The sequence below is a fragment of the Grammomys surdaster genome, unplaced genomic scaffold (assembly GCF_004785775.1).
Source record: "Grammomys surdaster isolate TR1022 unplaced genomic scaffold, NIH_TR_1.0 166, whole genome shotgun sequence".
Taxonomy (NCBI): domain Eukaryota; kingdom Metazoa; phylum Chordata; class Mammalia; order Rodentia; family Muridae; genus Grammomys; species Grammomys surdaster.
In genome coordinates, this window is record NW_021604614.1 from 12,802,724 (window position 1) to 12,828,509 (window position 25,786).

Consider the following 25,786-nt stretch of genomic DNA (forward strand, 5'->3'; position numbering starts at 1 on the left):
ACAAAAGCCTCCTGGAGATGCTGGAGAGATGGCTCAGTGGCTCAGAGCACTGGCTGCACTTGCAGAGGACCTGGATTCTGTTCCTAGCACCTACAGGGTGCCTCACAGCCATCAGTAACTCCAGTTCCAGGAGATCTGACCTCCATTTCTGTGTATCTGGTATCTTGCGTGTGCACCAGGCATATATGCATCACATATGCATGCATACATTGCATAGGCACACATACAGTGTATAGGTGTACATGCAGGGAAAACACCCATATACATACATAAATAAATCTTTAAAAAGATTTCTTGTTGCCGGGCCGTGGTGGCGCACGCCTTTAATCCCAGCACTTGGGAGGCAGAGGCAGGCGGATTTCTGAGTTCGAGGCCAGCCTGGACTACCCTGTGAGTTCCAGGACAGCCAGAGCTACACAGAGAAACCCTGTCTCGAAAAACCAAAAAAAAAAAAAAAAAGATTTCTTGTTAATGCTACTTCAAAATTTATCTCAGGAAAACTGGAAGAGTTCTTTTAGTTTGTTACCGCGTTTAAAACAGACGGTAAACAGTAGGTGGCAGATAGAATCATTCTGCTTAAAACATTGCAGATACAGGTAGTAGGCTCGAGTTTAGTCTGGATTTTTCTGGTTACTATGAGGTGGGAAAACAGAACTCTTCTTATTGTTCAGGCAGATGTTTTTCCTTTTCATGTTCCTTTTTTCCTTCTTGTACTAGGGATTCAACCTAGGGCTTTGCCCTTGCTAGGCAAGAACTCTACCACTGAGCCACATCCCCAACCCTCAGGGACATTTCAAAGGAGAAGAACCCTCTAAGGGTTGTGTTCCCACAACACATATATAAATGTGAACATATATACCCACATCTGTATGCCTGGATGTGCACTTGGGTACAGATGTGCATGCATACACACACGTGCAAACCTCACGTGTATGTATGTGTGTACAATGCACAGTATGTCTCCATGTTTTAAGTGCATTAGTCTTAATGAAACAAGGTACAAAATACATCCTGGTATGATGACTATCTGGTTCTTTTTCTTTAGAAAGAAAAGTTCGCCAGTGCTTCAGAGGAGGCAGACTCTGTTCAGACAAGTATGCAAGGTATGTCTGACTGAAGGATGAGCGGACAGTTTTAGGATGTGTCATTAGGGGGCTAGGGGCTGGCTTTGGGTGTGCATAATGTAGTCTAATATAATTTTGGAAGTTTTGATGCACAGGAAAACTGCATTCCAGTAGTTTCCTGAAGCATCAAACTCCAAAAGTAGTTATTTCTTCTTTTGACTAAGGCCTGGTCCATATTAAAATCTGCATATTCCTGTGAAAGAATGATCTTGTCTATGCCTTTGCTATTGGTAAGCGTTGGGTTTTGACTGAAGGAGAAGAGAGATACCTAGGAAAGGCAGCCAAGTTCCAGGTGACCCTGTTCAATGTGATGTCTATACATTAAGTTTGAACTTTATCCTAATAGATACTGTAAATAAACTGCACCAGAAGGAGGAACAGTTTAACACATTGTCTTCTGAACTGGAGAAGCTGAGAGAAAATTTAACAGGTAAGGCCGTGTCATCTGGTGACTAGCCATTACTTACAGTGGAGTGCCTCGGATGGGATAGTTCACTCACATTACAGTAACAGATCTGCCGCGCAGACCCTGCCCGACTCTGTGTGGGCGTAATACTTGTTTGAGTTATGTAACCTTGAGCATGTCTTCTTTTCTCTGTTTACAAAAGGCCAGCATCTGCCACCGCTGCCACTGCCCTCCTACACAGCGTTTCACACAGGCCAGCGTACAGCTGACCGCTTGCTCCTCGCCTCTCCCCTTAGCCCTTTCGTTCTTCTCAACACTGGCCAGTCAGTCATGTGACTTCTCTTACTCCCGTGTCACTCATTAGAAGCTCTAGTCCTTGCCCATCAAACTCCGAGTTTGTCTCAGACTCTTCTTGCCCTCACCCATGGCACTCAGCCATCCGCCACCTTGTTTTTATAGGACAGGTCAGGCCTACCTGGGGCCTTTACTTGCTTCTTTCTTCTGATACTTCAAGTCTTTTTTTAAATGTCACTAATTCAGAGTTCAAAATAATATGTTACTCCTTCCTTCTTTCAACATCCTTTCTCTACCTCCAGATTTCCTCTTAGTACCACTTCTTACAATGACATCGTTCCTTTCTTTATTCAGTTTATAATCTGTCTCTGCTAGAATGTGATTTCCATGCCGGCAGAGATGGCTATCTGCAAATATCTCCAGCATAAGGATGCATTCAGCAATTTTTTTCTCCTTAGCACAACAGTTCTCTTTCTTTTCTGTGTATGCAGACATGGAGGCAAAGTTTAAAGAGAAGGATGAACGAGAAGATCAGCTGGTAAAAGCAAAGGAAAAATTAGAAAATGACATTGCAGAAATAATGAAGATGTCAGGAGATAACTCTTCTCAGCTGACAAAGATGAACGATGAGTTACGTCTGAAGGAGAGGTATGTGTGACTGCCGGAGAGCCCGCCTGTTAGAGAGAACACTCAGCAATGAGATCGTGACAGGGGATTAACAGCGCAGGGCTGCTGGATGGGCATAAGCCCAGCACTTGAGAGGAGAGGCAGGTGGATTTCTGTGAGTTCAAGACCAGTCTGGTCTATAAAGTGAGTTCTAGGCCAGCCAAGGCTACATAGTAAAACCCTGTCTTAAAGCAAAAATGAAACAACCCAGGAAACTCAAGATTGTCCTGTTTTAAGGCTTCCTGGCTCCTTTTCTCATTGTGTTTCCATTTTCTGGTTTTTCTTCTTTTAAGCTGTGTGTGTGTGTCTGTGTCTTGTTCTCTCTGTGTTTCTCTCTCTGTGTGTGTGTATCTTGTTCTCTCTGTCTCTCTGTCTGTCTCTGTCTCTCTCTCTGTCTCTTTCTCTCTGTATCTTGTTCTCTCTCTCTCTCTCTGTATCTTGTTCTCTGTCTCTCTCTGTCTCTGTCTCTCTCTCCCTCTCCCTCTCTCTTTCTCTCTCTTTCTCTCTCTCTCTCTCTCTCTCTGTCTGTCTGAGTCTGTGTCCGTGTCTGTGTCTGTGTCTGTGTCTGGGGATTGGAGCTACAGTCCAGCTTTCTGCTCCTCCCTCCTTGAGTCAGCTGTCTGGTCAGTCACATGTGTTGTTGTTACTGTTCCACCGTGGGCTTTAGACATGCATCAGGCTTGGTCAGTGAGTGCTTTCACCAGGCTCCCTCACCAGTCCTGTGGGGGCCTGCTGAAATGAGCTCCACCTGTGTAACTTGCTGAGCATGACAGAGTTAGGAGTATAGTTGGATTCTAGACCTTTCAAGGACTTAGGAAGACATCTTTTACAGGACCTTAGAGATGTTTGTAACTTCCTTCACACAATGACAGGAAGCACCCATTGAGGGCTGACTGTGTGTTTACTGTGTTTATACACAGTGTATTTTTCTAGCTTCCCATTTTTAAAAAGAAGGAACTGAGGCTCACTTGAGGTATGCCAGCTGAGCCACCTGATCTTGGTGCCCTTCTTTTACTTAGATTTTCCTATTACTAAAACTTCTTTTATCTATCTTAAGGTCTGTCAATGATAATAATAATAATAATAAGTAGTAGTAGTAAAGTCTATTATTCTTAGGTTCTTTTTTGTTAGTTTGTTTTTTGAGACAGGGTCTTATGTAATCCTGGCTCTCCTGGAACTCCCTATATAGACCAGGCTGGCCTTGAACTCCAAATCTGTTTCCTGAGTGTTGGAATTCAAGGTGTGTGCTACCATACACAGCTTATTCTGAAGTTCTTGTTGGCTCCTCCCCTCCCCCATAGCATTCATTTAGAAATCAAATACTTAATTAACAAGGCAAAATTTTAGAGAACATTTTAGAACCATTAGAATTTTACTTTGCAAAGTCTTAATGCTTATAAAATTATATTGCTGTCCAGCTCTTTACCCACACAACAGTCCACGTCTGCAGGTGTTTAATGGAGGTAGCCAGCGCCGCCACCTTGACCTCTGCTCTGCTTGTCGGCTTACTCGATGGCCCCGATTTGGGGCTAATGTCTCAAGTTTCACTGTGTGCACGAGGAGCTACATGCTTTCCTGTCTGTGTTATGTCCTTTCAGGTGCAGGACAACTTCCAAAATCATTCCTCAAGCACTGTCCACCCCATTTTAAAGACACAGTCTCTTGGTGGCTTGGAGCTCATTAAATAGGCTAGGCTAGCTGGCTGGAGGGCCCCAGGGATTGGCCTGTCTGCCTCCCTAATACTGGGATTCTAAGCATGTGCCACCACACTTGGCTTTTTAAATATAGGTTCTGGGGATTGAACTCAGGTTCTCACACCTGCAAAGCAAACACTTGACTGACTGAGCTCTCTGACCAGCACCCTTCTGGTTCTCTTTAAGTGAGAATTATTTATGGTAATTTTTGTATTTTCTTTTCCCAAGAGGCACACCTTTTGGTAACCCAGTCTGCTGAAAGTTTGAAACTTATTTCATTTTCTTTTTTAACATTTTTTTAAATTAAAAATAACCTTTAATAAAAATTTTTAGATTTATCTTCATTTTATATGTATAGATAGATGTTTTGCCTACAATTATTCAAGGGCACTATGTGCATGCAGTACTTGAAGAGGCCAGAAGAGGGCAACAGATTCCCACAAACTGGAGTTATGGATGATTGTGAGCTACCATGTAGGTGCTAATGTGAGCTACCTACCATGTGGGTGCTAATGTTCTTTGGAAGAGCAACCAGTACTCTTAACCACTGAATCAGCTCTTTAACCCTATTTATGTCTGCCAGTCTGTTTATCTGTTTGTCTGTCTGTCTGTCTGTCTGTCTGTCTGTCTGAGATAGGGTCTCTGAATATAGAGCACACTGACCTTGAACTCCCAGAAATTAACCTGCCTCTGTCTCCCAAGTGCTGGGGTGAAAGGAATACATCACTACACTTGGCCTAATAGATTTACCTCACTCATATTCCTTTATTGATCTATTAATATAAAGTAATAAATCCTTACAATTATAGTAGTTGTTACTCTAATGTATTTAGAACAATCACAGTTGTTAAAGTTATCCTTCAGGCAACTTATTTTTAAATTTGTCTTGATTTCAGCTATAATTATATACTCATCAATTTTGCAGCCTTTGATATAATTGCTATTTATAGTATATCTCTAATATAACTCTTGAATTTAAAACACAAGAAGTCTAGATGTGGTGATGGTTCATAGATAAGATGCACAGGTAGGGAATTAGAGCTCAGATCCCCAAAATCTAGGTCATCCTAGAGCACCTGCAGTGAAAGGAGAGGGGGAGATGGGAGGGTCTCCCAGCGTGAAGCGGTGAAGAGAAACCCTGCTTCAGACATGGTGGACGGTGAGAACTGGCATCCATGTGCAGTGCTGTGGTGTGTGCATGCCTGAACTCACACATGTACACACAAACAGTGACCATGCATGTACACATATATACATTATAGCACATGCACTCGTAACATATGCACATGTATATATAAAGAACTATCTGACAATTTATATTGAAATTTATTCTAGATCTGTGGAAGAGCTGCAGCTCAAACTTACAAAGGCTAATGAAAATGCAAGTCTTCTGCAGAAAAGTATTGGGGAAGTAACGCTTAAAGCTGAGCAGAGTCAACAGGAAGCAGCCAAAAAACATGAGGAAGAAAAGAGAGAATTGGAGAAAAAATTGTTGGAACTGGTAAGGAGACGCACAGGGGACCGCTGGCGAAGCAGGTAGGCAGTCACCGTGTGGCCAGGCGACTTGTGTGGCCAGGCGACTTAGCCCTTCCTTTGGATTCTGCAGGAAAAGAAGATGGTAACAAGCCACAGCCAGTGTCAGGACCTGAAAGCCAAGTATGAAAAAGCCAGTTCTGAGACTAAAACAAAGCATGAAGAAATCCTGCAGAACCTTCAGAAGATGCTGGTGGACACAGAGGATAAACTTAAGGCTGCTCAGGAAGCGAACAGGGACCTGATGCAGGACATGGAGGAGCTGAAAACCCAGGCCGACAAAGCCAAAGTATGTTCTGGGGCAGAAATAGTGCACTTGTGTTATATTTTAGCTAGGTTCTGCATCAAGACTGCAAGAGAGCTTAGAAGCAAATGTGATCTGTGCATGCATGGCAGAGTGGCAAATTGCATCTGTTGTGGCTTTTAGTGTTTTGTAACAGCTGCTATCCTTGTAGGGGAGGGTCATGGCTACAAGGTCTCTTCCCTAAATGTCCTGTGTAGCCATCACCGCCCCCTGTGCTGCTTGTCCCCAGTGGTTGCAACCTCTTACTGTTGCCTGGCCTCTGTCTGCTTGCTTGCAGTAGATTATCTGTTGGGAAAGCATCTTTCTCTCACCTTGGCTAAGCTACCTTGCACTAGGGTAGTTTAAAGAGACAAATGTCAGAAAGGCAGGAGGCAGAGGCCCAGGGAAGCCAGTGGGCAGTGTTGAAGCTGGAGGGAGCCCAGCCGATGTGGAGAGTCTTATAGGAGGAATTAGAACTCTGAAGGAGCCTTTGACTGTTCCCAGGAAGGCTCTGTGAGTTTGCTGACAAGGAGGGGTTCAAATAAATCAAGAAAATATCTAATTAGTTGAAAATAGTTAGAGCCTGGAATTTCAATTTATGGGTCAGGATCATATCTAAACTCCAGTATGTTCTTTGACTTTGGTAACTTAGTAAAGTTTACCTTTCCCATAACTTTTTTATTGCTCAGAAATTTTTTGTCTTACATGTTTATTTTTAATGCATTAGAGAAATGTTTGTATACAAGTTAACAAAAAAGTTATGAAAGAGAAACTGAAACTATTAAAAACTTATTGTTAAGGCTAGGGATCTGCCTTGGTTGTAGAGTGCCCACCTTCCATGCCCTAGTATCAAATTCCAGGAACCAAAAAGAACAGCAACACACACCCCACACTATCTCCGGTTAGTTAGGAGGACCATAATATAATACATGTGAAGTGTAAGGGGTATAGTTTTTCCTCTTCTACATGCTATCAGAGCTTTCTCCTGTGCTCTCTTCTCAAAACTTTTCCCAGCTTGATACACCATTTAATGGTGGCTAAGATTCCCATATTTGATATCACCTGTGTGGTCTCCTGGGTCTTGAAATCCTTCAGTTTTGTAGACTACACCACAGCATTCTAGAAGCTTGTGTGAAGCTGCACTGACTTTGGTGGTTTTATATAAAAATCTTTTAGTTAAAATACTAGGATTATTCCACTTCCAAATTTGTCATCTGATGACAAACTCTGAAGACTCTGATGAGACCTAAGGGTGTCACCTCAAACAAGTTTATGTATGCAGCCAATACACTTTATACATCACTTCAGGAGGCCACAGAGCCAGTGAGCCAGTGACCCAAAATTCTGCTATCTATTCCAGAAGCCACTGGTTAGATGAGGCTGTGGAAAGTTAAGTTTGCACAGATTCGAATTCAGCTCTCTAGGAGCACATGTCTGCCATGCAGAGGAGGATGAATAACTTGCTAACATTTATTTCATCACAGAAAACTCTGGGTAGTGCCGATATAGACATCATTAATTTATCATACAGATTAGTACATTAAAAAAAAAACACTTCATTTAGCCAGCAAGGCCTTGAAATTAGTCTGCATCTGAGTAACATGTCTGTGACACTGGGACTCACACTCTTAGCCTGCTGACCATCCTTCCTGCTAAGTAAGGGCTTAAACACCGATAGCCTTCCCTTGCTACTCGTCCTTCTGATAGAATGTACCCACCTATTAAAATATGCCCATATTGGGGGGTTTTGCCCCAACATCATTTTGAAATCTGTGAATCTTTTTTAAGATGGAAATAACCTGACAATTAGAAGAATAAGAAAGAGACTCATTCCTAATGTGAAACCCAAGGATGTTTCTAGAAACGATTTCACACATTGTTTCAAAGAGAAGAAGCTAATAGGCACTTTGCAATGTTCATTTTGCTTTGTCCTGTTCCTTTATGGACTACTTCTCCAGATTTTGCCCCTTTATTATTCAAGTGGTTTTTATGAAGCTTATTGTAGGAAATCCTAAACTTGCATGGTTTAGGCCGTATTAAGTTATTTGGGCTTGCATTTGTCTGCTTGATTTCATTTTGTTCCCATTCTTTCCATCTTTTGTCCCTGTAGTCGCTAACTTATTTGTTAACATCAGCCAAAAAAGAGATTGAAGTGATGTCAGAAGAGCTGAGGGATATGAAGTCAGAGAAGCAGCTCTTTGCCCAGGAGGCAAATGCTTTAAAGTTAGAGAAAGGTTCTCTTTTATCAAAGCTTATAGAAGTGGAGACCAAGGTCACTTTGCTTCAGGAAGACCAACAGAAACTGTGGTCAGTAAACGAAACCCTCCATTTAGAAAAAGAGAGAGTCTCAGAAGAAAAGCAGGTTGCTGAAAAGCGTTATCAGCAGGAGCATCGGGATCGAGAGTCTCTGGTGGCTGAGAGAGAGAAACTGCTGAAGGAGATCAATGCTGCCCAGGAAGAGCTCCTGAAGATGCACATGGAGAACGACTCCCTGGAAGCCTCCAAGGTGAGCATGCAGGTGCTCATTGAGGAGCTCCGCTTCTGTAAGGATAAGCTGATGGCCATGTCGGAGAAGGCCCGCACGGAGAAAGAGCACCTGGAGGGGCAGGTCAAGAAGCTCACCGCCGAGAACATGGTCTTGGTCAAAGACAAGGATGACGTCATTCAGAAACTTCAGAGCGCTTATGAGGAGCTTGTCAAGGACCAGAAGGCCTTGGTCCAAGAGATCGAGGACCTCACGACCGAGAAGAAGTCAGCAGCAGAGAAGCAGATGAGCCTCGACAACACCTGTCTCACCCTAAAGGCAGAGCGGGAGAACCTTCTCCAGAGCAACAGAGACCTGCAGTTTGAGAAGGACACACTGCGCCAGGGCCAGGAGAAGCTGAGTGCCAGCCTGGAGGCCACCCTGCAGGTCAAACAGCTGCTTAGCACAGAGGCAGAGACCCTGCGCACACAGCTGGACTGTGCCAGCAAAGCGCTGAGGAAGGCGGAGCTGGACATCAGACAGCTCCAGAGCTCTAACGCCAGCCTCACAAAGCTCCTGGAGGAGATCAAGACCTGCCGGGCCATCACGGACTCTGAGTGCATCCAGCTTCTCCATGAGAAGGAGAGCTTGGCAGCCTCTGAGAGGACGCTCCTGGCGGAGAAAGAGGAACTGCTAAGTGAAAATAGAGTCATCACTGAAAAACTCAACAAACACTCAGAAGAGGTGGCACGTCTCGAGATGGGCCTGAATGAGAAGATCACGTACTTAACTTCTGAGAAGGAGATGGCTTGCCAGAAAGTCGCCAGGCTGAAAAAGCAGCAGGATAGTCTCTTGAAAGAAAAATCAGCCCTGGAGATGCAAAATGGAGATCTACTTGCTGACAGGGAAAGTTCTCTCAAGACCATAGGAGATCTGAAAAGGAAGTGCGACCAAGAGGCTGCAAACAGACGGGTGGCTGTGCAGGAGAAGATGAAACTGCTCGGTAACATTGATGCTCTGAAGAAGGAGCTTCAGGAAAGAAAGAAGGAGAACCAGGAGCTGACGAGCAGCAAGTGCGACCTCTCCCTGATGCTGAAAGAGGCTCAGAATGCCAAAAAGACTCTTGAAAAAGAGCACAGCAGCATGCTGCAGGCAAAGGAGAGCCTGAACGCCGAGCTGAAGACCTGCTGCTGCGAGAAGAACTTGCTGCTGAGAGACGGCCTGAGCCTGCAGGAGGAGTGCCAGAAGCTCAACGAGGAGATCCGAGGCATGCAGCAGACGCTGATCCTGGAGAAGGAGGCCAGGGCCAAGGAGAGCGAGACCTCTTTATACGAAAACAACAAGCTTCATGGGAGAATAGTGCTCTTGGAGGAAGAGGTCCAGGGGCTGAGGGTGTGCAGTGAGCAGCTCCAGACTGAGAATTTTACACTTACCCAAGAGAAGACCAACTCAGAGCAGAGAGTCGTGGAGATCATTAAGGAAAAGGAACTCCTGAGCGCAGAGACTTCGCAGCTCGCAGCCAACATCGAGACCCTCAAGAGTGACTTTGCTGCCCTTTCCAAGTCCAAGTTGGAATTGCAAGAACTACACAGCTGCCTCACCAAGATCCTGGATGACCTCCGGCTGAACCATGAGGTGGCTGTGACCGAGAGGGCCGAGGTGCTTCAGGACAACAAGAACCTCCTGGCTGAGAAACGAGAGATGATGCTGAGAAATGAAGAGGCGCTGAAGGAGAAGGAGAAGCTGGAAGAAAGCTACTTCATCCTCCAGAAAGAGATTAGCCAGCTGGCCCAAACCAACAGCCACATTTCAGCCAACCTCCTAGAATCCCAAAGCGAAAACCGGACTTTGAGGAAAGACAAGAGCAAGCTTACCCTTAAAATTAGAGAGCTTGAGACCCTTCATTCGTTCACGGTAAAGTGAGAGGTTCGAGTCCTGAGCACCCAGAGTCCTCACTAACTGTGCACTAACATTAGTGGCTTAGGTGATTTCTCTTCATTGCAACCTAGGGAAATCTACCTGATTAAGCCAGCTGTGGTGTGTGTGTGTTGTGTATATGTGTGTGTGTGGTGTGTGTCCATGACAGTATCCATATCCAGCTTTTCATTATAACCAAAGAGGTTGATTCAGTATTGAATGTCTAATGGTAGTAATCCCTTCTCATTTCAAAACACTGTGAGAACTGTGAATAAAAAAGCTTTTTTTTTTTTTTAAATTTATGGAGAAACTTCGATACCTGTAAAGTTAACTGTTGCCTGGAGGTTTCAGAGCGGCATTAGAGTATGCACAGTGGACACACTGAAATTCCGTCTCCTGTGTTATCTCATTCATCGAGCCTGTCCCTCTGGAGGTGGAAGATCCCACGGGATCTCCATGGCTGATAGCAGAACGTGTATAATACCAAATTCTCATGAACATTATCAAGCCCATAGTCACATTTCTTAGTCATATGATTATTTTTGATAATTAGTAGCAAAGAATTTATATTAGTATATATATATCTTTTTTATTCACAGTTATATTTATTACTCCCTTTCTCTCAAAGTTTTTTCCATTCAGCACCTCTCATGAAACACTTGAGCCTCATGCTATAATTGCCCAAATAATTTATAATCGTGTAAAAAATTCTTAGCTTAAATTGAGTGACTTCAAATCCCCAAACTGAGATAGCCAGGCAAGTACTGGTGGTACTTATACCAGTAAATGTAAGAGCCATTCAGTTATACAGGGCCGTTGTAGTAAATTTAAGAGCCGTTCAGTTATATAGGGTCACTGGTTTGCATCATCACCAGCTAGTCTGTCACAATGATGAGCACATGCTTGTCAGTGGAACTTGGAACTTGGATGGAGGTTTAGAGGGAGGAGAGAATGTGGAAATGGTTCAGAGTTGACGTCATGAAAAATGCCATGGGAAGGGCCTGTCCCCTTGAACTCCTCCACAGTATAGACCCTTCATGGCCTGCTTTGTGTACTCTGGGGTTGGGTTGGTAACTCTCATCCTACGTGTGCACTGCTTAGCCACACAGACTCTGAGAGCACCCTCAGCCATGCATTCTGAGTTCCCCGGATGGTTCCTGTTCTGTCTCCTCACTGTCTCTCCTTGTGCTTAGGCTGCTCAGACCGCAGAAGACGCCATGCAGATCATGGAACAGATGACCAAAGAGAAAACAGAAACACTGGCCTCCTTGGAGGACACCAAGCAAACAAATGCAAAACTACAGAGTGAAGTAATCAGATTTAAGTTTTTTTGTGTGTTTGTCTGTTCAAAGCTTGCCCGACTTCATGGAATGTTTAGTCACTTAACTCAGGAGTAGTCTTTTTGAAGTCTGGACTTAAAAAGGTTTGATCTACGTTAGACCTGAATGCCATATGATGACACTGGGTGTGGTGATGCATGCCATAAACCCAGTCCTTGGGCCATGGCAGTGGGAGAATTAGGAATTCATGGCTGGTCTGGGCTATATGAGATCCTATAAACAAACGAACAAGCCGAAGGATGAAGAGGAAGCCCTAGTAGTGAGGTGTTCTTAGGTAACTCCTTAGTGACGGCTCTGTGTGAGTTTTATATCCTTCCTTCTTATCCTACAGTCTCCCCTTCAACTTTCTTCTAATTTGGAGCTACCAAATTCCATCTCCCCGACCCGTGTGCAGGCTTTTTCTTAGCTTGGTTCAGTATTACATCCTTTCGTGTCGTCTTGAATGAGCCTCATTTCTGGGGCTGGAACAGATTTGTGGCATCAGGTTATTTCTTTTCTGTCTACACGTAGCATTTCCCTCAGACCTTGCTCTGACACCCTGTTCCCATCTTCCCAGCTCACAGAGATCCTTCCTGAAAAGCTGCTAGCTGAAGTGGGATGTGAAGTTCTAGATAACTTTGAGGCACTTTTTAAAGTCACAGGCAAGTAAGACGTTCAGAACGTAGTACAAAGGAAGGGACTGCCAGGTGGAAAAGCTGCGTGAAGACTAGGGCCCCTCACGCAAGGCTGAAGATCAAGATCTTCCAAAATGTACATTTTGAGGTAATTAGGGTAAATAAAATTTACAGAGAGTACACTCAGATTTTTAAGATTTTCCTGGCCAGGTGGTGGTGGCGCACGCCTTTAATCCCAGCACTTGGGAGGCAGAGGCAGGCGGATTTCTGAGTTCGAGGCCAGCCTGGTCTACAGAGTGAGTTCCAGGACAGCCAGGGCTATACAGAGAAACCCTGTCTCGAAAAACAAACAAACAAACAAAACAAAACAACAAAAAATATTTTCCTGGAGGATGGGATCAAGCAGAATTGTGTCTATAAGAGATAAGAGTATAAAGCCCAGGTTTGCTAGCCTGGCTCCAGAATTACACCTTGAATGGTGGGCAAATGGAACATGCTCCAGCCACCAACCAGCCAGAGCTCCTGAGCAGTCACCTTCTATTCGTGCAATGCCTGACTTTGCCACTAGAGGGCAGGCGTTAAGAGGGCTGCTGGACAGTGTTGGGAGGAATGTGTGAGGACCCTTCACTCTCACTGCATGGCTGCTTCTTCCTAGAAATGACAGATGGATTAACAATTTCCCCCCAATTGACAAATGGTTGATTCAAATAACTAAGCCTTAGAAGTGACCTTGGAAATGTCATCTGCTGTATTACTGATCAGTGAGGAGAGAAAGGGTTTAGTCTGATTGCAGAGACTGATCCTTGATAAGTTGATATTTGACAATCTAGTTCTTGACCTGTAAAGATGGGCTGTTTTGAAGGGCAACCTCAGGTGAAAATCTAAGAATGTTACAAAAAAAAATAACAAAGCCAGACATGGTGTACACTGATGGCCCCAGGCTGGGGAGGGGGCAAGGTAACCAACCAAACAAAAGCACACAGGACTAAAGAAAGCTTCTGTCTGCACACACACTAGCAGTTCAGGTTGGCATCCTGACCATCTGTACAGGAAATGAAGACTGAAAGAGAAGGAGATACGCAGTTCATAATCAACTCGTCATTTGTAGTCTCTCTCCCTGACGACTCTCCCTGCTGCTTACAAATGACTAATGTCATCTATTTTTAAAGACATATTTTTGTGAATAATTTATCCAGCTATGTCACTGAAAAATGAAATAATTTCATCCATTTTTCCCTCTTGGTCTTTAAGTTGGACACACTTAAGGAAAACAACTTGAGAACTGTGGAAGAGCTGAGTAAGTCAAAGGAGCTTCTGAATGCCGAGAACCAGAAAATGGAAGAATTCAAGAAAGAAATGTGAGTTTATCTCTCTTGAGGGGAATTATAAGTTTTAAAAGGAGACCAATATCTGAAAAGATTAGAAAATAGTTATCTATCAGTCTCCTAAAATGCATTCCCCACAGCGAATTCAGGAGCCACCCTGACAACCACAGCTAAGTAGAAGATCTGGTAACTAGGCTAGCTGCTGAAGTAAGAAACGTGGAGTTCACTGTGACTTCATAAAGCTATGTAAATATATGGCTGGTTATGTACCAGAGTTAAACTTGAATGTTTACGTGATAGCTGGTCATAACATGTAGAACTACAGAACCTTTTATTAATAAATACTTCAAGAGCTGGACGTGATGGTGCATGCCGTTAATTCCAGCACTTGGGAGGCCGAGGCAGGTAGATGGATCTCTGTGAGTTCAAGGCCAGCCTGGTTTACCTATCAAGTTCCAGGACAGCTAGGGCTACACAGAGAGACCCTGTATCAAAAATAATTAGCCAAAAATATCAAAATGAATCCTCTGAAACTTTTTTTTAACAGAAAAAGAGTCAGACATGGGGGCACGTGCATATAATCCCAAGTACTTGAAAGTCTCAGACAGGACAATTAATGTGAATTGGAGGCCAGCCTCTACTGGGCTACATAGTAAATTCCAGGCTAGCCCAGGGTATAGCTCCATTTATCAGATGCTTACTGGGCAAAACTGAGAACTTGAGTTGAAATCCCAAGCACCTTCATAAAAAGCTGAATATGGTGGTGTATATTGATATAAAAAGCTGATTATGTTGGTGTATATTGATATAAAAAGCTGAATATGGTGGTGTATATTGATATAAAAAGCTGAATATGGTGGTATATATTGATCACTACAGTGCTTCGGGCAGAGACAGGACGACTCCTGGAGTCTGCTGAGCATCTAATGTAACTGAAATGGTGAGCTCCAGGTTCAGGAGAGACCCTGTCTCCAAAAATAAAGCAGAGAGTGACTGAGGAAGATACCCAGTGTCCACTCTTGCCTCCATCCACACGTGCACACATACGCACATACATGCTTGTATGTATTCATACACATAGATAAGAACATACATACCAAACACAGGAAACCAACATTTTGATTACATTCAGAGAGGGTGAACTCAGGAACAGCTTAAGCAATTGTTTTCCTCTCTGACACAAACAGTTATGCTACCTGGATGTGGGACGCTGAGGTGACTTTAGATCATTTGTGTCACAGGTCTCCCATTGCTATAGCGTTACTCCTGAGCTCTCTGGGCACATTAGGTACTGGGGAGTGGACGGGGTGTGGTGGTGGGGCAGAGCCACACTGGATATAACCAGGAGAGCCCTTATGTTTAGATAGCATTCTCATTCCACACTGATTACATAGGACTCGTTCTTCACAAGCCTGCCCACTAAATGTGTCCTCACTTAGTCACATCCCATCACCCTTCCCAGTCGGTGCAGGATTAGTGCCATACCCATAAAGAGACCAACTCTGGCTCAGTGCAGTTGTAAGTACGTGCTTAGCATGTGTGAGGTGCTGAGTCTGAAGCGGGAGTGGGGAGAGGTTGTCTTAGAGCTGGCTGTGGTGGTGCATGCTTGTAATCCCTGAGATCAGGAGACAAGCAGGAAGATTAGTAAACTCCAGGTCAGCTGCTGCTGCCTGGTGAGGACCTGTCTCACCCCGCCCCCAGTTGTCTTTGTGCCCTGCCTCATGCCTGTGGAAGGGGTGGGAGTAGGAGACAGTGGTGTCAGTTACTGTCATAGCCACGGGGCCTGTCTTCTGATACTTCCCTGAGGGAAGTTGTTGAAAAGACAGAGAAGCAGGCCCTGTGCCAGGGCTGCTTTAGAGTCTTTCTGCCCACCAGGCCTGAGGAAATTCCCTCTTCCTGTCAGTGACAAGGCACCCCATGGCTAGATTGTAACTTTGCATAGAAACTGGTGGAAGAAGGCCTGGAGGGTTGGTGAAAAGCCCTGGCCTGTGACTCTCTGCCCTAGTCTTGGCCACACTTCAAGGCAAGGATGTCTGCTTTCAAAGGGCTGTGTGTTGGAATGGTACTTCCTGGGTTGTTGTGCATTCCTGAGTTGCATTCTTCAGTGCCAAAAGCTAAAGCATGAACAGCTGCTTGTGTGTGTGTCTGTGTGAGTCTCTGTGTGTGTGTCTGTGTGTCTGACTGTGTGTCTGTGTGTGTGTCTGTGTAAGTCTGTGTGTGTGTGTGTGTCTGTGTAAGTCTGTGTGTGTGTCTGTGTGTGAGTCTGTGTGTGTATGTGTGAGTCTGTGTGTGTGAGTCTGTGTGTGTGTGTCTGTGTGTGTCTGACTGAGTCTGTGTGTGTGTCTGTGTAAGTCTGTGTGTGTGTGTGTGTCTGACTGTGTGTCTGACTGTGTGTCTGTGTGTGTGTGTGTGTGTGTGTGTATGTGTGTGTGTCTGTGTGTGTGAGTCTGTGTGTGTGTCTGTGTAAGTCTGTGTGTGTGTGTGTCTGACTGTGTGTCTGTGTGTGTGTCTGTGTAAGTCTGTGTGTGTGTGTGTGTCTGTGTGAGTCTGTGTGTATGTGTGTGTGTGTGTATGTGTGTGTGTGTGTGTGTGTGTGTGTGTGTGTGATAGGCATACAGCGGTAGTCATGCTCTCCAGAGCTGTGGTGTTTGTCCTTACCTAATAGAATGATGCCACCTAGAGAAACAGTGGAACCAGAGGAGCTGCACTGTCCTGACGGAGCTCCCTTTCATGACCTCTGCTCTTACAGCTGGAAACCAGCATTTGTGATGGAATGTTCTTTAACTCCATGCTCCCTACTGGAGTCATTTCAAGAGAGCCCTTGATTTGGATTAGCCAGCTCCTAATTTCAGCTGGAGAGCCACAATGAAGCGGCTTCCCATTGCCCTGTGACTCTCTATCTTAGAAGAACTGACAGAACAGTCCAATTTTTCTGGACTACATTTAACTTAGTAAATTTGTGAGTAAAATGTAAGTCAATATCAGCAATGTTTATTCTGTCTCTCATTTTTAAGCTAGGGAATATTTTCTGTTTTACGATCTCTTGTCCTGTAAAGAGAAAAGCAGCTTGACAATGGTGTGAACGGCTGGGGAATGGCTGGGCTGGTAAATGCATGTCATGCAAGCATAAGGACTTGACTTCGGACCCCGAGCACCCTGTAAAGGCCTAGGGGACCTGTGGTGCCGGTGCTGGGGAGGGCACAAGAGAAGAGACCTCGTTGGTGTTGGTCTAGCAGATCCTGGAGTTCAGCCTCAGTAAGAGAACTTGTCTCATCGAGTAAGGTGGAAAGTGCTCGAAGGCGACGTCTAGTGCAGGCCTTGGGCCTTCCCTGTGTAGGCACACACTTGCATATGTGCCCACAAACGAACTCACACTCATACACTCATACAGTTGTTAGAAATGTTTGTTTCTTGTATTTGAGATGGAACCCAGCTCCGTGAACTCAGTTCTTTTCCTTTACCTTTTCATGAGTTCTGGGGATCGAACCCCGAGTCACCAGGCTTGCATGGCAAGTGCTTCACCTGCTGAGCCCCAGTGGCCGTGTTTTTGATTTCTTTTTCTTTTTTTTTTTTTAAACTGAGGTAATTCTTTAGTTGGTGTTACTAAGCAAGCACTAAATCACTGATCCATACCTCCAGCTCAAAGTATGTTCTTTTTTTTTTTCGTTTGTCTGTTTTGTGTTTGCTCTTTTGAACAAACTCTCCAGCCATGGGTATCCTAGATCTTGCTGTGTAGACCAGGCTTGCAGAGATTCACCGACTTCAGCCTCCTGAGTGCTGAGGTTAAAGACGCTTGCTACTACACATGGCTTCACTATATCTTCTTTAAACCAGCATTTTCAAAACTAATACCTAAACTTTTTATATATGTGATGAAAGAAAATATTTTTAAAGAAGCAGAAGAGGAGCATAAACGCCACTGCTGACTGGCTGGATGTGGTGGCATACACTGTAATCCTAGCACACCAGAGGCCAAGGCAGGAAGAGTTCAAGTTCAAGGCCAGGTTTCAAAACATAGCAAGACCTTGTATTACTGAACAAAAGTGTTCCTATGAAGGCAGTGACAACCTGAGAAATACTATATTTAGTTTATGATGGTTTCATTGTAAGAAAAATCTTCTGATTTGTCAAAAGTTAATGGACTTTAGCCAGTCAAAGCAACTTGGGGAAGAAAGGGTTTATTTGGCTTATAGGTCACAGTCCATAAGGAAAGCCAGAGTAGGAACCCTCGGCAGGAACCAGAACAGACAGCAATGAGGGACACTGCTTACTGGCTCACTCTCAAACTCATGCTTAGCTCTCTTGTCCAGGCTGGGTTCTCCCACTCAGAGATGATGTTGCCCAGGGTAGGCTGGGAACTTCCCCATCAATCAACAGTTAATAAAATGCCCAGTAGACACGTCTACAGGCCAGTCTGATGAAGGCAGTTCTTCAGTTGAGCTCCCTTCCTGGGCATATCTAGGTTTGTGTCAAGTTGGCAGAAATTGATGATCTCTATGTGTGCGTAGGTAGGTAGGTCGACGGGTCTACAGTTAAAATCATTGCCTTCAGGTCTCGCTCAGTTTTCCTGTACTTACTAAATACTCATCTCTGTAAAAAGTCTAATTCAGTGTGCTAAGAGAGTTCTTGTTTAGATTTATTTCCCTAAGTCTTCATGAGGTCATCATAGAGTATGTTATAGGTAGGCGGAGGATTAAAAATTGAGAAAATCGAATATGCCAAGCACTGCCACCCATTAGACAATTGAAGTTAAAAATAGATGTGTTCATGCATTGACAGATGGAGTCCTACCCAGATGACTGGATGCAGAATCCAGCCACATATGACAGCTTGCTAAGGAGAGTTTACCATCATAGACGAACTTAAAATTCAAAATTGCTTCAAAACCTTCCACAGTATGAAACTAGAATCTAGTGATTAAGAAAAATATTTAGAATAGCCATATGTAAATGGTAATAGTTCAGAATGTATATTTGGTTAATCTTTTAAAGTTTATTTATTATTATTTTTCACACTAATTTATTTATTCACTCCACATCCCAGTTGCTGCCCCACCTCCTCCTGGTAACCCCCTTCACACAGTTACTTCCCTACCCCCTGGATTAATTTTAATAATAAGAAAATATCTAATAAATATATCTACCTTATTGTTTATATTGGCATTTATGATGCTGGTTAGGTGGCAAGCTGTGTTATATGTTTATTTGCTTTTAATTAGAAATTAGTATTGTAGAAAGAATACCATCAACTATCTCCTATTTACTTTGGAAAAAATTCCTTTGGGCCTTTCACTTCCCATTGTGCTAAAAATATACTCAGATTCACAATAGCACCTGACTCTGCATGGATCACTGGGTTTTTATTTCATCAAGAGAAAGATAGATTAAAAGATTTATGTATGCCTCTAGAACAAAGTGCTTTGGTAGCAAATTAAATCACCATCGCCATAGTGGTGTTTGGTATAATTATCTTAACAAATTTCCCTATCCATGAAGGCTATACTGACCATGACATTTGTCATCTATTTCACAGAAAAATTTGCTTTTGAGTGGGGTGTGGGTGGTAATAGGGTAGAGATAGTGTTTATTGGGTATTTTAAAATGTCATAATTGTGGACAGCCAATCTCTTTCTGAGAGGTTAAAACGCGTGCCCTCTCCTTCATGCAGCTAGCGCGGTCTCTGGTTGTTATAGATCTTATCGGGCACGTGACCCAGATCTATTTTCCTCAGTGCTGTGAAGCTGTTGTCTCCCACAGTTTCCTTGCTTGTCTTGTTTCTATGGTAACCCTGTGCTCACTGTCCTTACAGAGAAACCCTAAAGCAGGCAGCAGCTCAGAAGTCCCAGCAGCTTTCAGCACTGCAAGAAGAGAACATCAAACTTGCTGAGGAGCTGGGGAGAACGCGGGACGAAGTCACAAGTCATCAAAAGGTCAGTGGCCCTCCCGTGGGGGCTCTGAGATCAGGGGTGCTGGGATCTCCTGTTCTACTCAGACCTGCTCTGGACGACGAAGTCGTTTCCCATGAGGTGCTCATTTGTTTCTTTGCTTCCAGGGATGCACACTGCTATAGAACGTAGGGTTGGAGTGAATTCCCATCCTACTCTCACGTCACACACACTAGCAGCACAGCACCAGACCTCACAAGCAGCTAGAAGCGCTCTTATTCCGTCAATACTCTCCCAGCAGTGCATTTAAACGAGAAGAGCCAAACAGTATCTTCTCCCTTCCACAGCTTTGAGTCCAAGATTATTTTCCTCTTAAGATTTTTTTCCTCTTTCACTGAAGTTGGTCTTCAGGATATGGATTCTAAGCTTACGGTTTTGTGTGAGGGTTACGAGTTGATTCTGACCTATGACTCCCTTTAAATTTAAAGACATAGCATTTTGCCAACAGACTTGTGAACGTGTGTGTGTGTGTGTGTGTGTGTGTGTGTGTGTGTGCGTTGATTTGTGGAAGGAATGTGGGTTCTAAAGAAAGTGCATCACAGCCTGCTTGCTGAGATATGTGTCACAGACTTCTCTGACAGAAACTATCCTTAAACGGGAACAGAACGGATTGTAAATGGGTACTTTCCTAACACCTGAGTCTAAATGTTGCTCACATCTGACCCCTGAGCAGCTGCTGGCCTTTTTAGCAGTTTATGCTTGCTTTGCACTGCGAAGGAGAAGCTCTATTGCCTGCTGCATGCACCAGCTGTGCCTAGCGAGTAATTTAAAGTCTCAGTACTTGATCTCCATTAAGATGGAGCAGTTTGTGGTGAAAACACCGGGGGTTTGTTGTTGTTGTTGTTGTTTTGGGGCAGGATATCACTGATTGCCTGATACTCAGCCTATAGTAGAGGCCAGCCTCAAACTCCCAGCAGTCTTCCTGCTGCCACCTCCCAAGTTCTACGGAAGTCACCATGTCCAGAGTTTTTGGAGACTTTGATTTTTATTGTAGTTTCCCTCCCTTCCTCATGTCATAGAGGAAATGCAGCCTCCCAGCTCCGACTGGTGCTGGCACCCAGAGATGACAGTGGCGATCTGTCCCCGCCACACTTCTGTGTGACAGCACTCCTGACTCTGTGGCAGAAGATGGAAGCACAGAGAAGCTAGTAATTTGTTCAGCATCCTCTGGTGACAGTGTCCCAACATTTGTCATGTTGCTTGGGCTTGGGACAGAATCAAAGCGAGTTGACATAAGCAAGGATGCTGCAGTCTCCTCTGATCAGCTTGGGAGAAATTTGAGTTCATGAGAAACAGAAGCCGAGGAAGAATTTTCTTTCTGATGTAGCTGGAATGTCTGCAGCATCTGGGATGTTGATCCAGGGTGGCACGAGGCCCAGAAGAGTCAAGTGCTCAGTCTGTCGCAACTGGCTTTTCTTTTGTCTTGTTTTCCTAGTTCTTTGAATATCTCTGGTGGAGATTGTGGACTCCATCTGCAGGATAAGCAAGGAGGTTGTACTGTCCTCTTGTGCTGTGATCTCAACTGGACTAATTATATTCCTTATGTCTTACTCAGAGCTTGAAGGGACTGAGGAGACCTCCTGACTTGGCCCAGCTGTTCAAAGCTCTTCTCTATCTGAGCAGCTCTTCCTTAGCTGTCTACGGAAAGGCTTTGTGCTTAAGGCTTCAAATAGGCATTTTGCTGGGTGTTAGAAAATAGAAGCTACTACTCTGACAGCGTCTTCCTTGTAAAACATGGGAACTGGGATGGTGACGTGAGCCTATAATCCCAGCACATGGGGATGGAAGCATGAGGGTCAGGAGTTGTAGGCCAGCCTTGGCTACACAGTTAGTTTGAGACCACACAGGCCTACAATGGCCAGTTCAATGCTAAAGTAGACTATATAAGAGACCTTGCCTTTTAAACAAACAACCAAAAAGTTGCTTCTTATGTCACTTTTAGGTCATTGTTATTTGTATTTTATTTAGAAAACACAAGTAAATATCAACATGATAGTTTTGGTGATGGACAACCTCCCCTTTTTTTTCTTTAAACTGGGGATCAAACCTAGGGCCTTATACGTGTAAGACAAGTGCTATACCAACTGAACTATATTCCCAGCCCTGATTATGGAGATTGAGATTATTAAAAGTGATACTAGCCAGGAAGTGGTGGCTTGCACCTTTAATCCCAGCACTTGGGAGGCAGAGGCAGGTGGATTTCTGAGTTCAAGGCCAGCCTGGTCTACAGAGTGAGTTCCAGGACAGCCAGGGCTACACAGAGAAACACTATCTCAGAGAAAGAGAGAGAGAGAGAGAACGAACAAATTTTAAAGACTTGTCTGACTCTGGCCCTTACTGTGTTATTTTTCTGAACCTATAATGCTAACTGTTTCTGTAGAATTATGACTTTTCATTTCCTAGAGTTAAGTGAACTTTTTTTAAGTGTTGAGGATAACATCTAGAACTTTTTGCATTAGTCAAGCCTCTGTTAGAAATGTAATATAAATGAACTAGGGCTGTAGGTAGAATGTTGCCTGGCATGCCTGAGGTCTCGAGTTTAGTCTCTAGTACCACAAAAGCAAGACGGAGAGAGAGGAACTATATGGCAGAGCTACAATGTTTGGCAGACACGCCGTTTTTAAACTAAAGAACTTCAGTTGTATTGCTATATTTAGTGTTTCCTTCTAAAATTAAAGTAGCAAAAACTAGGCTGATCGGGTTAGGTAAATTCTGACCCCGGCCTGCGTTGCTTTACTTTGCAATATTGTTACTCTTTGGGCGTTCACTGACCCCGGCCTGGCTCTACTTTGCAATATTGTTACTCTTTGGGCATTCACTGACAAGCCTCATCGCTGCTTTTGTGCAGTCCTGACCTTCCTCTGAGACCGAAAGTCTTACAGATGAGGAAGCAGAGGCTCCTAGAGACAGGCTGAGGGCTTCCTACTGAGATGAGAACAGTGGCCGCCTTAGTGCCCGTTCCCTGCTGCTGCCCTGCTCAGGATGACACTTCTTCACGTATTTAGTAGCCACTGTTTTACAGAAACAAAACTGTGAGCCAGAAATGTCGGGTAGCAGGGCCAACAGCACAGTACAAATGTATTTGTTGGCTGTGGGTGCTGCTCAGTGGTAAAGTGCACATCTCCAGTGCAAGAGGCTCTGGGTTCAAGCCCAGCGCCCGTACGCCCGGGTGTGTATGCGGGGGTGTGTACTCTGAACTCTGCTGGCATTTTTGTTTTTGTTTTTGTTTTTGTTTTACCTATTTCAAATGTTTATTTGCTTATAAATCCCAAGACATCCCAAAATATGTCTGCATCCCAAGGTCCTTCCTGGATTCCCTGGGAAGGAAGCGTACTTCTCTGGGAAGCCTCCTTTATTTGAGGACTACTCACTTCCTGCTTGTCCTTTTTACATTCCCAGGATGAATCATTGTCGGAATTTTTAAACCAAATTCTCAAGAGGCTTCAAAACAAGGCTGCTTTGAATTAGAGGAGTCCCTGGCTCCTGGACAGTGGTTTTGTAGAACATTTCCTTTTTATTCTCTTAAAAAATAAAAGGCAGTGAAGAGATTCTGAAGCTGGGGACAGTGGTGCCTGCTTATGAACCTAGCACTGGAGAGGTGGAGGCAGGAGGATCAGGAACTTAAGTCACCCTCCCATAATTAGTGAGTTTAAGGCCAGTGTGGGCTCCCTGAGACTCTGTCTCACGAAACCAGGAAGTGGTAGGGAGCAATGGTGGAAGAAGAGGCTAGTGAGCGGGGACTTGACTGGCGTGGGTGTGGAGTGGAGCTAGGAGTCCTGTTTGCTATGCTTGCCGTGAGGCTGCAAATGTCCTGCTCCAGAGGTGTGAACCTAACAGCTGGAAGGTTACTATGCTTGTCTACAATCCTCTGGAAAGAAGCCGGCTTGGTCAGAAGTAGAGTCTCCAACCCTGTCTGTAGCTTGCTTTGCCAGTGCTATTAGTTTTCCTCACCTAAAATTCTTACATAAAAAGGGGAGGGGCTAAAGTAATGGCCCAGCAGTTTAGAGCACTGGTTGCTCTATTCCCAGTGCCCACATAGTGGCTCACAACTCTCCATAGCTCCAGATCCTGGGGATCTGATGCCCTCTTCTAACCTCTGTGTGCATCAGGTGCTAGTGTGGTACATAGACTACGTGCAGATAAAACACTCACATATATAAAATAAAATAAATCATAAATTTAAAAATATTACATTTATTTATTATTTATCTGTGTAGATTCATACATGCCATCGTGCCCATGTAGATCAAAGGACAATTTGAGAGAGTCAGTTACCTTCTCTCATCTGTTATATGGCTTGGTAGCAAATGCCTTTACCCACTGAGCCATCTTCCCAACTCTAAAGTTCTTCCTTGAGTCTTTGGGGTTTTTCATTTTAAGTGAGACGAGGGACAACAGCTGGGATCACTTAGGACTGTGACTGGCCCTAGGGTTTATCTGGCATCCGTATGCAAAGAACATTATCTCTTAAGCTTTTAAAATTATTATTATTGTGTGCATAAAACATTATTGTATGTGCATGTGTTTGTGTGTAGGATGTGTTTATGTGACTGCAATTGTGTATTCCATGTCACATTTGGGGACCAGAGGACAACTCTATGGTTGATTCTTTCTTTGCACCTTTATGAGGACTCCAAGGATGAAACCTAGGTTGCCAGCCTTGTTCAGCAAGCCCCTTCACCCTCTGAGCCATCCATCCCACCAGCCCTGCATGGTCTTTTAAAAGAGAGTGTGTTAGAACCAAGTGAAATTGTTTCATTTAGCAATCTTGACAGGAGACATGACTCAGAAGTTATGACTGTTGGTGCAAGAGCATAGACTGTTTGTGCTCACAGCAAGCTTTCTGCCTGATTCCCTGAGTGGTTTCTTCTTGTTCCATGTTGGCTCATGTCTGTGCATGCATAAACATGTCAGTGTGTACGTCAGTTCCGGTTTTAAACACTGTAAGTGTGCATGCCATGGCATTTACTTATAGAGCCCATGTTGTACAACCACTACCTCTGTTTAGTTGCAAAACAGTTTTCGGACTTAACTCCACACCCATTTTAAGCAGTCACTCCTCACCCCCTTCCCCCAGCCCCTGGAAACCACCATTCTAAGGGTTTGTCTGGACATTACACATCATTGGAACCAAATTCTGTATGGCTTCTTTATTTAACATAATGTTCTCAGGAGTGGGGTAATTATGTTTTAGTGCTGAATTTTATTCCCTCTGTAGACACATATCAATGTTTATTTGCTCACTTTTATTGGATGCTGTATGCGTTCTTTCTCCATTCATGTGGTGACCTGTCCCTTGAGATCTACAGTCCTGCCTATGTATGGCAGCTGCCTCTAAATACCTTGTTGGATATTCTGTGAGGTGGGAACTCTTTTTTTTTTTTTCTCCTCAACAGAGTAGTTCTAAAGCATGGTCCACACTTAGACTCTAACTTCTCTCTTTCTTTACTTCTAAACTTCTAAAATAATAATAAGATGGCCAATAAGATGCCTAAGTGGGTAAAGATATTTGCCATAACCCAGCTGGCTCAAGTTCAATCCCCAGAACCCTTACTTCCCTCTTGGATTCCCTCCTGCTATTGTGGTCATGTTCTTCTGGATCCTTCGGCAAAGGGCTGCTTTAGAGTCTTTTTTTCCTACCTTTCCCATTTGGTGACAAACATCTCCTCATTGCTGGGCCATACATAATGTGCCACTTGGTTCTCAAGTGAGCTGTGCCTGCTTTTCGTCACACCTCTCTCTGTGTCCCTCAGTTGTGTCTCTTTCCACAGGGACCACGGAAAGGTAGAAATTACCGGTGCTGACAGGGGAAGATACATGGGTGCTAATGACTATTTTGTTTCTAGCAAGAGGCTAGAAACTGTTTTAGAGATTTGATTTTTTTTTTTAAACAGATTTACAGGTTTCAATTTTTGGCAGCTCCTTACTGTGTAGCCTAGACTGGCCTTTGACTCACTGTGTAGTTGAGGACGCCTTGGGCTCTGATCCTCTTTCCTCAGCTGCTGCCTGTGTACTGGGATTACTCACAAATGCCGCCAGTGTACAAAGCATTATCTTCTTTTCATAGAGAGCTCTAAAACTAACCATATGAGTTCTACAGTACAAGTAGGCGCCTCAGGTGGTCATTGTTGAGATAGATGTCTGATTTATAGTTGAGATGTCTGTTCTATCATTTCAAAACC

General features: G+C 44.1%; 1 protein-coding gene across 5 annotated transcripts in view; it reads left to right on the forward strand.

The window, feature by feature from the left end:
* The window catches only part of Clip1 (CAP-Gly domain containing linker protein 1), a 106,484-nt gene that overhangs the window by 62,820 nt on the left and 17,878 nt on the right, over nt 1-25,786 (forward strand). For all 5 annotated transcript variants that reach the window (XM_028765876.1, XM_028765873.1, XM_028765877.1 and 2 more), the window contains 8 exons: nt 1,046-1,103; nt 1,471-1,554; nt 2,316-2,472; nt 5,520-5,685; nt 5,791-6,006; nt 11,575-11,691; nt 13,587-13,693; nt 19,469-19,589. In XM_028765876.1, the coding sequence (XP_028621709.1) occupies nt 1,046-1,103; nt 1,471-1,554; nt 2,316-2,472; nt 5,520-5,685; nt 5,791-6,006; nt 11,575-11,691; nt 13,587-13,693; nt 19,469-19,589 (1,026 nt within the window). The remainder of the gene's footprint in view (nt 1-1,045; nt 1,104-1,470; nt 1,555-2,315; nt 2,473-5,519; nt 5,686-5,790; nt 6,007-11,574; nt 11,692-13,586; nt 13,694-19,468; nt 19,590-25,786) is intronic.